At 34.1% G+C, this 12825-nt stretch overlaps 2 protein-coding genes across 2 annotated transcripts; one reads left to right on the forward strand and one right to left on the reverse strand.

Moving 5' to 3' along the window:
- Positions 1-376: 376 nt before the first annotated feature.
- Positions 377-8440, forward strand: LOC112940011 (uncharacterized). Its single transcript, XM_069292365.1, has 12 exons — positions 377-537; positions 972-1093; positions 2994-3076; positions 3163-3238; positions 3334-3401; positions 4754-4838; positions 5211-5329; positions 5501-5584; positions 6276-6422; positions 7282-7390; positions 7470-7589; positions 8064-8440. Exons 2-12 carry the CDS (start codon positions 1006-1008, stop codon positions 8135-8137), a joined length of 1053 nt encoding a protein of 350 aa, XP_069148466.1. The 5' UTR covers positions 377-537; positions 972-1005; the 3' UTR covers positions 8138-8440.
- Positions 8441-10391: 1951 nt separating this feature from the next.
- LOC138340596 (polygalacturonase-like) lies at positions 10392-12815 on the reverse strand. Its single transcript, XM_069292475.1, has 4 exons — positions 12620-12815; positions 11848-12147; positions 11234-11749; positions 10392-10776 (listed from the first exon to the last, which is right to left on the reverse strand). Exons 1-4 carry the CDS (start codon positions 12746-12748, stop codon positions 10510-10512), a joined length of 1212 nt encoding a protein of 403 aa, XP_069148576.1. The 5' UTR covers positions 12749-12815; the 3' UTR covers positions 10392-10509.
- Positions 12816-12825: the final 10 nt, after the last annotated feature.

Below are 12825 nucleotides of genomic sequence, written 5' to 3' on the forward strand. Positions count from 1 at the left end.
TTGATAATGTTATATATTTTAATATAATATCATGATTTGTTTCATATTTTATATTTTCTCAAGAGAAATATTAAATTATTATTATTTAAAATAAAAAATATATATTAAAAAGAACTTAAATAAAATTTTTTGATCAAATTCAATATTTGAATCGAATATAAAAATTAAAGTGAAATCAAGATTAAAAAAATTAAATTTATTCATTTGATTAGAGTATAGATTATTTCGAAATGCGTTATTTTTAAAATTATTTGCTAATTCATCTTGGATATCAAATGTTCGTTCGATTAAAAAAGTGTGAATAAGTTATATTGATATAAGTTATTTTATTTTGAATATGTGAAATATAATATTAAATGACTAAAAATGAACACGTAAAAATAATACGAAAAGTATTAAATACTTAAAAAAAGTAGTCAACAAAATTATTTTATTGTTAATTTCTGATTTTCCGTCGAACTTCCATTGTTTCCTCTTATGAGAAGCGCCGGAGATCGGAGTCTCGTTTTCCGGGCACATTCTCTCTCTACATTATAGGTATTTTCTCTCTCTAAAATGTAGCAGGGCATTGGGTAAAGTTAATTCATTTTTTGGCTTATGTGTAATTCGTTTCGATTTCTTATAAATGATGAATTTTAGCTTTGTTTCCTAAATTGGGTTTGATTTGAGCAAAATGAATAGTTAATTACAAGTAAATTTGGGATTTTGAATGAATTGGGATTGATTAGAGCAAAAAATGATTTAATGGATGTTTCATTTGTTAAAATTGATTGGTTAATTGATGGATAAATATGAAAGCTCGGGGAAATCGTAGTAGCTCAGTTGATTGACTATGTTCATTTTCACCTCGTTGGTGAAAGTTAGATTCCCCCATCCCAACCCCCATTTTTATAAAAATAAAATATGAAAGCCTATGAATTTCTTGTGTTTTTCAACTGTAAGATGTTCTAAATTTGATACATTTGGAACAGAATTGTCAAATCTTGGAAATAAAGGAGGAAAGAAATGGGTGTGAAGCAAGCATTAAGAGCTATTGATGCATTTCCGCGAGCTGAAGAACATTTGTTGCTGAAAACCAAGTTTGGCGCCTTTGGTATTTGATCTTAGTCCTTTTTATTTTTGTGCTTTTTCTTTTGTTTACAAAATTGGCCTGCAGTGAGTGGAATGAATAAAGATGATTCTTATAGCTAACCTTAACTAATGTGAGAATGAGGAATAGTTTATTCATTCTCACTATCCGTTCGTAATTGTTTTTAATGAGATAGGCTTGCTTCTAGAATTCATATAGCTAAAAAGGAAAGACTGGTGCACAATGCATCCCGCATTAACAGGTAAGGGTCGCATCCCAAGGGATGTGATGTAGACAGTATCAGTGGTTGGTTCCACGACTTCATATAGCTGATCCAATCAATTTGGGATTGAGGCATAATTGATCAAAAACATTAAGTCTTGAAAGGTTTCATTTACCCTTGTGAGTGGAATGAATAGAGAGGAATCTTGTAGCCAACCTTGCCTAATGTGAGAATGAGGCATAGTTGATTGATTCTCTGCATTCTTAATTGTTTTTACTGTGGTGGGCTCGTTCTAGAATTCATATAGAGGTATAAGTGATCAATTCCATGTATTCAGTCTTACTCTTCTATTCACTTTATGTGGGAACCTAGGAATCGTTTTGTATTTATTTGGATGATCATGAGCTAGTTTCTATGTGATCATCAAACTTAGGAAATGACTATAAGAGAATATTTTTAAGCCTTCGAATAAAGTAGTAACCTTTTTCTTTGTATGATTGCTGTTCAGAAATTAAATGTCTTGAAAAGTTCTATTTATCCTTGTGAGTGTTAGTTACAGTTTCACCTTTATGCTTTGGCCATCTTTGATTTCTTTCTCTTTGGTTCTTTAGTTTTTGATAATAGAATTCAGATGACATGATTTGCGACTACTCTTATTCTATAAAATATTCTCATAGCAAAACATTTGAACTTAAATCCAACACTTATTTAGTGCACTCTTGGCTCATTGTTAGAGGATGGGTTTAATTCTTAATTACACTACCATCTTCATCAAGTATAGGTGTTTTGGTTGATATTGGTTTGAAGGGGTGCATGCTTGATAGTTGTGGAGAACAGGCGAATGATGTGTTCATCAATTGTTCTCTCTATTATCTAGAGTATAGACTTGAAATCAGGCACTTTACGTTCTAATTTCTCAAATTCATTCCTCCTACTAGAAAGTAGAAACCATATGGCCTTGTCCCACAAGCACTGGGCCTTGTTCTTGCTCTACCGTCGATTTTCCTCCACAGATTCCTTGCCAGAGTATTATTAGGTGGATATGGCGTATGGAACCACTTGCTTCTGAGCAATTGGCTTGATTCCAGTACGCAATCCATTGAACATCAACTGAGGAAGCTAATCCCAAAAGAATGACAAAATCAGTTGGATATTGGAGATGTTTTAGGTAGATTTATTCATCAGATATTGGAACTCGTTTGATATGTAACTATTCATGTTCTACAGATGAGAGTATTAAATATTTTAATTACTGGCTTTTCTTAGTCACTAGATGACCATGACACTTGATTATTGTTGAATAGCAGAACTTCCAATCCTTATCTGCCACCCTCCCCAATTGTTTTTCTCATATTACCATGATGATTGGAATGTTAATAATAGAAAAAGATAGCTATTTCGCAAGTAATAGATTACGAGAATGCAACCTATTGATGGTGAATGTCATACTATTTATGTGGATGAAAAGTGAAGTTGATCTTTACTTGATTGGTGCTAAATGCTACATATTTGTGTGTTATCTGTGTTACCTAAAACCGAGCTTTACTGTGACATATCACAGGCAATTCTCTCTAACATCTTCATTGATTTAGAATTACTTTTGAATGAACATTTAGAAGATTTCTCGCTTATTTTGTGTCTGTATTTTACTTGAGTTTGATTCCTTTACTAACTTTACTCTTTCTTCTTTTTCATTACCAGTTTCCATTGTGGGGCTGCTAATTATGGTAACATTGTTCTTGCATGAACTTAGTTACTATCTTAATATATATACTGTTCATCAGGTAGTTTACATCTCTTTGATGAAATCTTCTTCAGTTAGCTTAGTCTATCTCATTTAAAGTTTGTGCTGTGAATTTCGTCTGTGCAGATGTCTGTTGACTCGAGACGTGGAGAAAATCTTCCCATTCACATAAATATGACATTTCCCTCTCTACCTTGTGATGGTAAGTCAATATTCTCTACTTGCTGTCCGATTTGTTATTTGTGAATATTTCTTACATAATGTTTCGGCAGTTGATCAATTTATTCTTTTCGGTAGTTCTTAGTGTGGATGCTATTGATATGTCGGGGAAGCATGAAGTAGATCTTGATACAAACATATGGAAGGTAATTGGTCTATTATGACTAATAACAAATTTTGCTGCTCATTGAACTGAAAACTAAACGATAATCTTTTGTACTACAGGCACAGAACATCACATAACACGGTTAGATCGTTACGTGTTTTAGTAAATTGTGTTTCTTACTAAATAAAAAGAGACTAGGATCATAATGTTAATGTTGTTGGATTCTAGTTAAAGAAACTTTTATGCCTTAGACTAAGTTTTATGGGATGAATCAATTTGTTATAATGTTATCAGACCTACAACAGTCAACACCATTGTTCTGGTGCCTTTCCAGTCAAAAGTATTGTTAACATAACATTTATTTCTAGTTTGTCATATAGCAATTGTTTTTCTACATCTTTTGAGCGTGTCAGGGAAATGGAAGAAGAAAAGGATTGCTCTGTTTTTACTATACTTTTGGGTTTCACTTTTGTTTTTGTTTGTCTTCTTCTAAGAATGTTCTAAATTTGCTGGTTATCTAGTCATTTGTTCTTTTTGTGTGTGTGTGTGTCTGTGTGCGGATGGGTGGTGGCCGGAGGGGGGAGTTTGATTTTATTGTATCCAAAACTTGCAATCTAGTCATCAGTACTATATAGTAAAAATTTAACAAACATAACATTTCTCCAGTTTTGATGGTTATGACTTGCAGCATTGCTTGTGCATGCTTCGATTGTGGGTAAGATACTTTGATGCCAATTCTAGTTTGTCATAATTACTTATCCTCATCCTCTGTTACAATTTCAAAATTACTTATCATCATCCTACCTTCTAAAGTGGATCTTTATATGCTATTGATACTATAAGAAAAATTCTCTGTATCTTAAAAGCCAAAAGAAAAAGTTAACTAACACAAAAGAGATGTAGGTTAAAAAGATGGACATTTTAACTTTTCTTGTATTTCCCGTTAACAGTTCATATAAAAAATGCAATGCTCACAATGTGTAGGACACTTTTATAATTCCCTACCTGGTCTCTTTTTTGTATCTGGCAATTAAGAATGTCAGTGTAATTCACCCAACATTTCTCATTCTTTTTTAACTTGGTATTAGCAGGCTTGAACTTCTGGAAGTCTTAAATCTTACAAATCTGAATAGGTGTACCTTGGCATCGACACCTTCCCAGTTTCATTCTGTTAGGCTAGTGAATTTATCCCTGCAAGCTTTGTAACACTGAAGCAAATTATGAAGATATTTGTTATTTGTCTTCTATTTCATTTTTAAAGTGTTTGCAATTTTCTTTCTCTACAAATTCGCATTTATTTTCAGATTCAGTCTATACTCTATAGTGGATTCATGCCCAAGCATATTCTTTTTTCATGCCTTTTTCGGTAATTAAGGTTGAGAGTTTTTGCAGCTTCGCTTGAACAGTGATGGCCATATCACTGGCACTGAGTATTTGTCAGACCTTGTTGAGAAGGAACGTGAAGCTCATAAACATGGTAATGCTTTTGGTTCTTCTGCATTTGGGTAGTAGCATTAGTTTAACTCTCTGCTGCTCTTTATCCAAGTCCAAGTTGTATGCTGGTATGCTTTTGCCTTAACCTGCTTAGTGTGGCCTTTGCCGTTGATCATGTTAATGTTAATTTCTTGACAAATATAAAGAGCTTTGGTTAAACCTTAGCGACTTTTATCAAAATCCTGTCTTTCTGGAATCGGATAAATGGATTTAACTTACAAAGCGCAAATAACTTGAGAAATTCCATTTGTATGGATATATCAGTTGATTAGTTTGTGATCTAGCTTGCATAACACAACTGAGTATTAGTCTCCTACAAATTGATAACATGGTTTTAAGTAACAATTTTTACCAGATGTGCACAAAGAACATCATGAAGATTCAGACAAGATCCATCTACAGGGCATTGATGAAGAATCTCAGAATATGATCAAGAAGGTTAAGCAAGCATTGGCTGATGGGGAAGGATGCAGGGTATTTGTTTTGGTTGCTTTGTATTATGTTTGTTCTCATACCTGTGATTCCATTCCCCCTGCCCCCACCCCCGGTATCCTTTTCACTTTGGGCCTAAAATATGCTGCCACTTTGGCTAACTATACGCTATAGCAGTGTCGCACCAACTGATACCTACATTGTTGCGTGCAGGTGTATGGAGTATTAGATGTCCAGCGGGTTGCTGGGAATTTCCATTTATCCGTTCATGGGTTGAACATTTTTGTTGCTCAAATGGTCAGCTCTGTTGATATTTTATATTTATAGATTTGATGAGAATACATATAACTGTTGGAAAGCATGCACTATTGCATTGAACTCTGTCCTATTGTAAGATATCTATCAGGTCAAATTGTGTAAGCAGTTGTGATCCTTAAAATTAGGGCGGTATAGTTGGAAGATGCTTAAAAGAGTTTGTTTAAGAAACTAGATCAATAACCCTCCCGATAGTGGGAGAGGTAGACAGTTCTTTCCGTCAGCTTCCAGTGTTCTATCAAGTAATATATTGGTGGTTCAAGTAAAGTGAAAGCTCTGATTCAATCAAACTTGCTACTTATTTTGAGCTTATGCATGACAAAAGGTTGATTGCTCTAAAGCTACTTTTCTGATTTTGCTTGTATTTTGATCTATGATAGTTTGTGAAAAAAAGTAGAGAGAAATTAGCAATACCATAGTAAGTAAGTTGTACAGTAAGTTTCTAGATAGTTTGTGAAACAAGTTTAGAGAAATTAGCAATACCATAGTTCCTAAGTTGGTCTGAGTGCAGAAGCTGATTTTCATTTTTATTTTAATCCATATTCTGAAGTACATGAAGTTCTATTCAAAGGTTGCATTTACAGCAGCGTTCAGAGAATAGCTTTTGAAGTAATACTTTTTCTCTTCTTCCAGAGTATTTGCTCACTCTTAGTTTCATCCTTTGGAAATGCAGATTTTTGAAAAGTCTACTCATGTCAATGTAAGCCATATCATCCATGATTTATCATTTGGGCCCAAATATCCAGGTATTCACAACCCGCTAGATGGAACATCACGAATTCTGCGTGGAACAAGTGGCACATTCAAATATTACATTAAGGTTTGTGAAGATCTAATTTAGTGTTTATTATGAATACATTGCATAGAGTGTTTCAACATAGCCTTGACCATTCTTTCTTTCTATCTTTTTCCTTTTGAACATAAGGAGCATTGACCAACTTTCTTAAAGTGGTGTAATAAACAAACTTGGGCAACTTTCTTAAAGTGATGGAAAGAACAAACTTGTATTTATGGCTGCATGCTTCTGTAATTTGATTGGATTATTTTGTGGCGTATGATATACGAACCGAACTAAAGTCCTAACCTGCATTCTTTTTCTGTAATGTAGGGACCTAATTATCTTAGTCTTCACCACGGCTAAATATCTGCAACTGTTGACCATCAGTGTGAAAAAAAAAATAGCAGATTTGTTCTTCTTTCAAAATCTTGTCCCATGGGCCAGCAGTGGCCTTTTCCACTATTTTATTCGTTGGACCAGTAACCTCACCATTTAGGGTGGCGAATCTGAAAATAAACAAATAAAGTGTTTCCTCTCTAGAAACTTAAACTCCTAGATGGGACAATTTACAAAATAAAGAGGGCTTTGTTCAAGTTTTACTGCCACTCAACATAATTATTTCTATGTGTTTGGATAAAGGTAAAAAATGAAGATGTGAGGAAGTGTTTTGTAGATTTGAAATAGGTATGTCTTCTTTATAACAAGATTAGACTAGATGTGACGGTTCACACGATCAAACAGTGTTGACAAGGAACATTAGTTGAAACATGCATCCAGGTTGGCTTAATTGGATTTCCTTGTGATTTTTTTTGGGAAGATAAGTGTTGAATCACAATGATTTTTTTCTTTTGGATGTGTTCTCGTGCTTCCATATTTTTACGTTCTGTTTTTTGTCATGTAGGTTGTTCCAACTGAGTATAGATATATATCAAAAGAAGTTTTACCAACAAATCAATTTTCTGTAACGGAGTACTTTTCTCCCATCCATGATTTTGAACGGACATGGCCAGGTGTGTCTCTGCTCTCCTTCTCCCTTTTCCTCTTGCTGTATTTCATCTTTCACTGAGTGTCTTTTGCCGCTTTATGCAGCTGTATACTTCTTATATGATCTGTCACCAATTACCGTGACCATTAGAGAAGAACGTCGCAGTTTTCTGCACTTCATCACTCGGCTCTGTGCAGTTTTGGGTGGTACATTTGCCTTGACAGGTTTGCCGTAACTCCCTGATAATTTGTTGTACACTACTAGTCGAAATGTTCCTCATTTAATTGAACCAATTGCTCTTGACTTGAATATCCATGAAGAAGTGAAAATCATTTCCCCAGGTGCACGCAAAATGTTGAGCAATGTCTGGTGTGAGAAATTTTGAGTGACTAGGTTATGATGTCATTTCCTGTTTTCAAAGTAGAATGCCATTTTTTATGCTGATATTATCGCAATGATGGATTTGGATTGGGATAGTTTCTCTTCATTACCACTTACTAAGAAGTCTTACCGGTTATGAATTGACAAATCACTTGATGCTTTTGGCTTATATCATCTTAAAGTCTTTTTCTTGGCTGGCATTTCCCTCCCTCGCAAATTGTTTTTTGCAGAAGAAATCCAACTGTTATAAGCCTGTCAGAGATCTTCAACATGTAGTCGAACATACTGACGAACATGGTATTTGTTTTGTGTAATAGGCATGCTAGATGGATGGATGTACAAGATTCTTGAATCTGTTACAAAGAAAAACAGCAGAACTATTGTGCGCTAAACGTCGAATCATTGCACTACTGATATGTTCAGGCAAAGCTGAATTGCAGATCACTGGTGATCTAGGCAAAAGCTTTAGCAAACAAAGCAGATCAACATTATGTTTATGAACAAGTTGTTTTTATCCCCAGTGGTTTTGTAGCACTAGAAGAACAATACCCAAGTTTATTCTAGAGAAGAAAATGTATTATTCATTGGTTTATGTAACAAAACCTAGGAATATGAAACATTTTGCTGTCAATTTTGCTCAGTTGTTGAAAACTGAAAATGTTATATAAATCAACATATTGATATCTTTTTATCAGATGGGCATTTATAATGTATGTTCTTAGATAGACAAAATCAAATCTGAAAGAAATGAAGAGACTTTGAAAATAGAGAAAAATTGCTTCTAGACATAATAGTAGGCATCATTGTTTTAAAAAAACTCTGGTAGGACTGGATCTATGGTGCGGCCATAGCAAAATGCCCCTAGACTTAAAAGTGCGGGGCTTAGTTACGTAAGACTTACGCCTTAAGTATCTGATTATACGCCAAAAGCACGCCAATGCTATGAATTTGTTTAACAGATCTTATATAAATTACTTGCTAGATTCTTTAGTTAACATTGTTGAACCTTATAATTCTTAAATAAATTTAATAGTTTTTGGGAATTATTCATGGACGTACATTACGATGTTGGCAATGTATCAAGTTCGTCCCGCAGGGAAAACGAGTGCATTTTCAAGTTCAAACAAGCCCAAAGCAGTTAAATGAAGTTTTTGTCGATTTTCATGTACTATAGTCCATGAAATTTTTGTGATTCGGAACTGCCAAAATGAAATGGCCAAAAATTTTCATGGACGTCCGTTAAGACGCTGGCAATGTATCCAGTTCGACCTATAGGGAAAATAGGTGGATTTTCAAGTTCAAACGAGCCCTAAAGCACGTAAATGCAGATTTTATCGATATTCGTGTGCTATAGTTCATGAAATTTATGTGATACAGAAATCCTGAAATAGAATGGCCGAAATTTTTCATGGATGTCGTTAAGACATTGGCAATGTATCAATTTCATCCCGCGGGGAAAACAGACGTATTTTCAAGTTCAAACGAGACCCAAAGAAGGTAAACACAAATTTCGCGGATTTTCGTTTGCTATAGTCCATGAAATTTTTGTGATTCGAAATTCACGAAACGAAATGGCTCAAAGTTTTCATGGGTGTCCATTACGACGTTGGCAATATATCCAGTTCGTCCTACAAAAAAAACGGCGCATTTTTTAGTTCAAACGAGCCCCAAAGAAGGTAAACACAAATTTTACTCATTTTCTTATACTATAGTCCATGGATTTTTTGTGATTCAGAATTCGTGAAACGAAATGACCAATTTTTTCATGGATGTTCATTAAGACATTGACAATGTATCCAATTTGTCTTGTAGGAAAAATTGTCGCATTTTCAAATTCAAATAAGCCTAAAAGCAGGTAAACGCAGATTTAACCGATTTTCGTGTGTTATAACCACTTCTTGTGATTCGGAATTCTCGAAACGAAATGGCCAAAATTTCTCATGGACATCTGTGAAGATGTTGACAATGTATCTAGTTCGTCCCGCAGGAATAACGGGTGCATTTTCAAGTTCAAATGAGTCCAAAGCAAGTAAACGCAGATTTTTTAAATTTTCGTGTGCTATAATCCATTGAATTTTGGTGATCAAAATTTTTGAAACGAAATGACTAAAAAATTTCATGGACGTCCCTTAAGACGTTGGCAATGTATCAAATTCGTTCTACTGGGAAAACGAGTGAATTTTCAAGTTCAAACGAGCTCCAAAGCAGGTAAACGTAGATTTTGCTGATTTTTATGTGCTATATATTCCATAAAATTTTTGTGATTCAAAATTTCTGAAATGAAATGTGCAAATTTTTCATGAGCGTCCATTAAGACGTTGGCAATGTATTCAGTTTGTCCCGCAGGAAAAATGAGTACATTTTCAAATTCAAACCAGCCCAAAGCAGGAAAACGCAGATATTTTGTCCAAACAAAAAAACATCTTCAACATGTGTTTTTTAATCTAACGTATTCATTCGATGAAAATCGACTGATTTCTAGTAGTATAAATTAGATACAGTGTCTGTATTTGGTTTACCATCATATGAGATCATCATAATCAATATCGGAATTTTCATCTAAACGGTCGAGATTTAGAATATAAAGAAGTAAAAGATACTAAAAAGGCTAAAGTGAATAATATTTTAAAAAGGATGTGTAAACATACGATAAATTTAACATTTCAATTCATACATCAACTCAATCAATCAAACTTACAATAAAAATCTCAAACATCGAGATTTTTTTTAATTCAAAATCGTTATTTTTTTTTAATTATTCATTTAAGAAGCGGCGGCGGCGGGAGCAGGAGCATCAGCACCAGCTGAACAAACAGCTGGAGTTTGTTTTCCCTTAAAAGTTGGCTTAATATTTTCACAACTTGATTTTGCTGGCCCTTCTTTACCACTATATGAAATGTCAACATCTCCAACTTCAACACCTTCACATGGTGAGCCTTTGCTACAAGTTAGTGAGATTGCATTTTGAGTTCTTGATGTACCTTTTATGTTTTGGATAGACACCTTGCTAATCTTCACTTGTGAAGGCAACTACAAAAAAAAGGATCGTGAAATATCGAATATAAAGGTTATCGTTGTACGTGTGACTTAGAGGTATAAGTAAGTAAGAGTATGCATAATAGGTATAGTGTGTGTATGTGTATAGTGGGTGGGTAGGGCCGCTTTTGAACTTTAGACCAACGATTTGATGTTGGAAAAACGATTGACTCTGGCGAGACAAAAGTGGTTATCTTTTTGCAAATTAGCTAGATAAAGTGGTCAACTATATCTATTAAGAGAAGAAAAACAATGCACAATAGATTAAATGTAATTCATTGGGACACATTTTGAAAACTTTAGACCAATGGCCTAAGTTTTTAAAAAAGTGGCTAGTTTTTAAATAAAAGCAGCAAAAAGTGGTTATTTTTGTAAAAGTATCCATGTAGTATGCGAAAGAATGTGAAAATCTCAATCATCTGAACTAGTAGATCGAGCGATATATACTTACGTCTTTGTTGCATTTTCCACTTGGGCAATAAACTTGATCAATGACAATAGGGTTGCTAACATTTTGCACAATGATATCTTCAAAATGTATATCAGATACAACACCAGGATGTGAAGCAGGCCATGTCTTGATCCTAACACCATTATCAGTGCTAACTAAAGTGCAATTTTTAACAAAAACACCAACCACTGGCTTTTCACCAGGATTTCCACCAAGGGAACCAACACTAATACCATGACCAGGTCCACAAGTGACTTTAGTGATGTAAAGTTGTTCCGTTTCATCGCCAATGGAGATACAATCATCTCCCGTGGAGAAAGAAGACTCTGTGATATTCACAGAGCTTGCTCTCGCCACGTGGATTCCATCAGTGTTCGGGCTATCAGCCGGAGCACTGACGTTGAATTTGGTGAATGTTAAGTTCTTGCATTGGTTAACATTCACATGGAATGCTTTGCTATCCAATGTTGTTATGTCCTTGATTATGGAATTTGTGAGGGAGTTGAAGCTCAAATTCTACACCAAAATAAAAACACAAAAATAGTGTTAGTACGCGTTTGCTCGTGAAAAAAATAGATTTTAAAAGTTTGATCGAACAGAAACACGAAACTTACATTGGGAAGCTTGGTGCACTTTTTTGACTTTTTGCATTCCCATGCTTCTTTACCTTGACCATCAAGTGTTCCACCACCAGACATTGTGAAGAAATCAAGTTTGTTTACTGTTAACCATTCACCAGTTTTAATTGCATTAGGATCTGTTGGTGCTTTCAAAATGGCTTGAATTTGAAGTTCAATAGGGCCTTTGCATGGTCCTTCTAATAGCACTTGGTTCATTTGGAATGTTCCTTTTGGGATCACAATTGTACTTGGACTTGTTGATGCACATGCCTCTTTAAAAGCTTTTCCAACAGCCTAAAAACATTATAATAATGTTGTAATAATATTAGCTTTGAAGATATCCTGATCAACTTTTGTGTAATTTGATTATGTCATATGACACTCAGACATATAAATTTTGTGATTTGATTGTAAACTTAATCTTACATTTCATAATCGCTAGACATCGATCGAGACTGAGTCAAAAATATTAATAAAAGGGAGTATTTCAAAAATATTACTTGAATCTATGTCCTAAAGACAATTTTGTCTTTATATATGTAACTCACATTCAACGATTCATAATCATTTTTGTCTTAATTCATGCATTATACTTTTCAAGCGAATGAGATTCAACTGAATGTAGCTAGGCCACATGACCACATCCTTCGATGGTAATAACTTACTTATTTTATTCATCGTTTAAAAACAAAGTGATTTTTTTTTTTTGATGAAAGTAGGTTGAAATCAACAAAATAATGAGAGGAAAAAAAAATGCATGACTTACCTCACTAATATCAGCATTGGCTGTGGCACCATATTTGGTTATATCAAAAGTTGCATTTTGAGATTCTCCAAAATGTGCTAGAAATAACACACCCAATCCAAAATAAACAAACTTGATTTTCATATCCATTTTTTTTTCTTTTTTTTTAAATTTTTTTCTTTTTTTTAAAATTATTTTGGAGTAATACTTCAATTTATGATTTTGTA

This window comes from Solanum lycopersicum, chromosome 12 (assembly GCF_036512215.1).
Source record: "Solanum lycopersicum chromosome 12, SLM_r2.1".
Taxonomy (NCBI): domain Eukaryota; kingdom Viridiplantae; phylum Streptophyta; class Magnoliopsida; order Solanales; family Solanaceae; genus Solanum; species Solanum lycopersicum.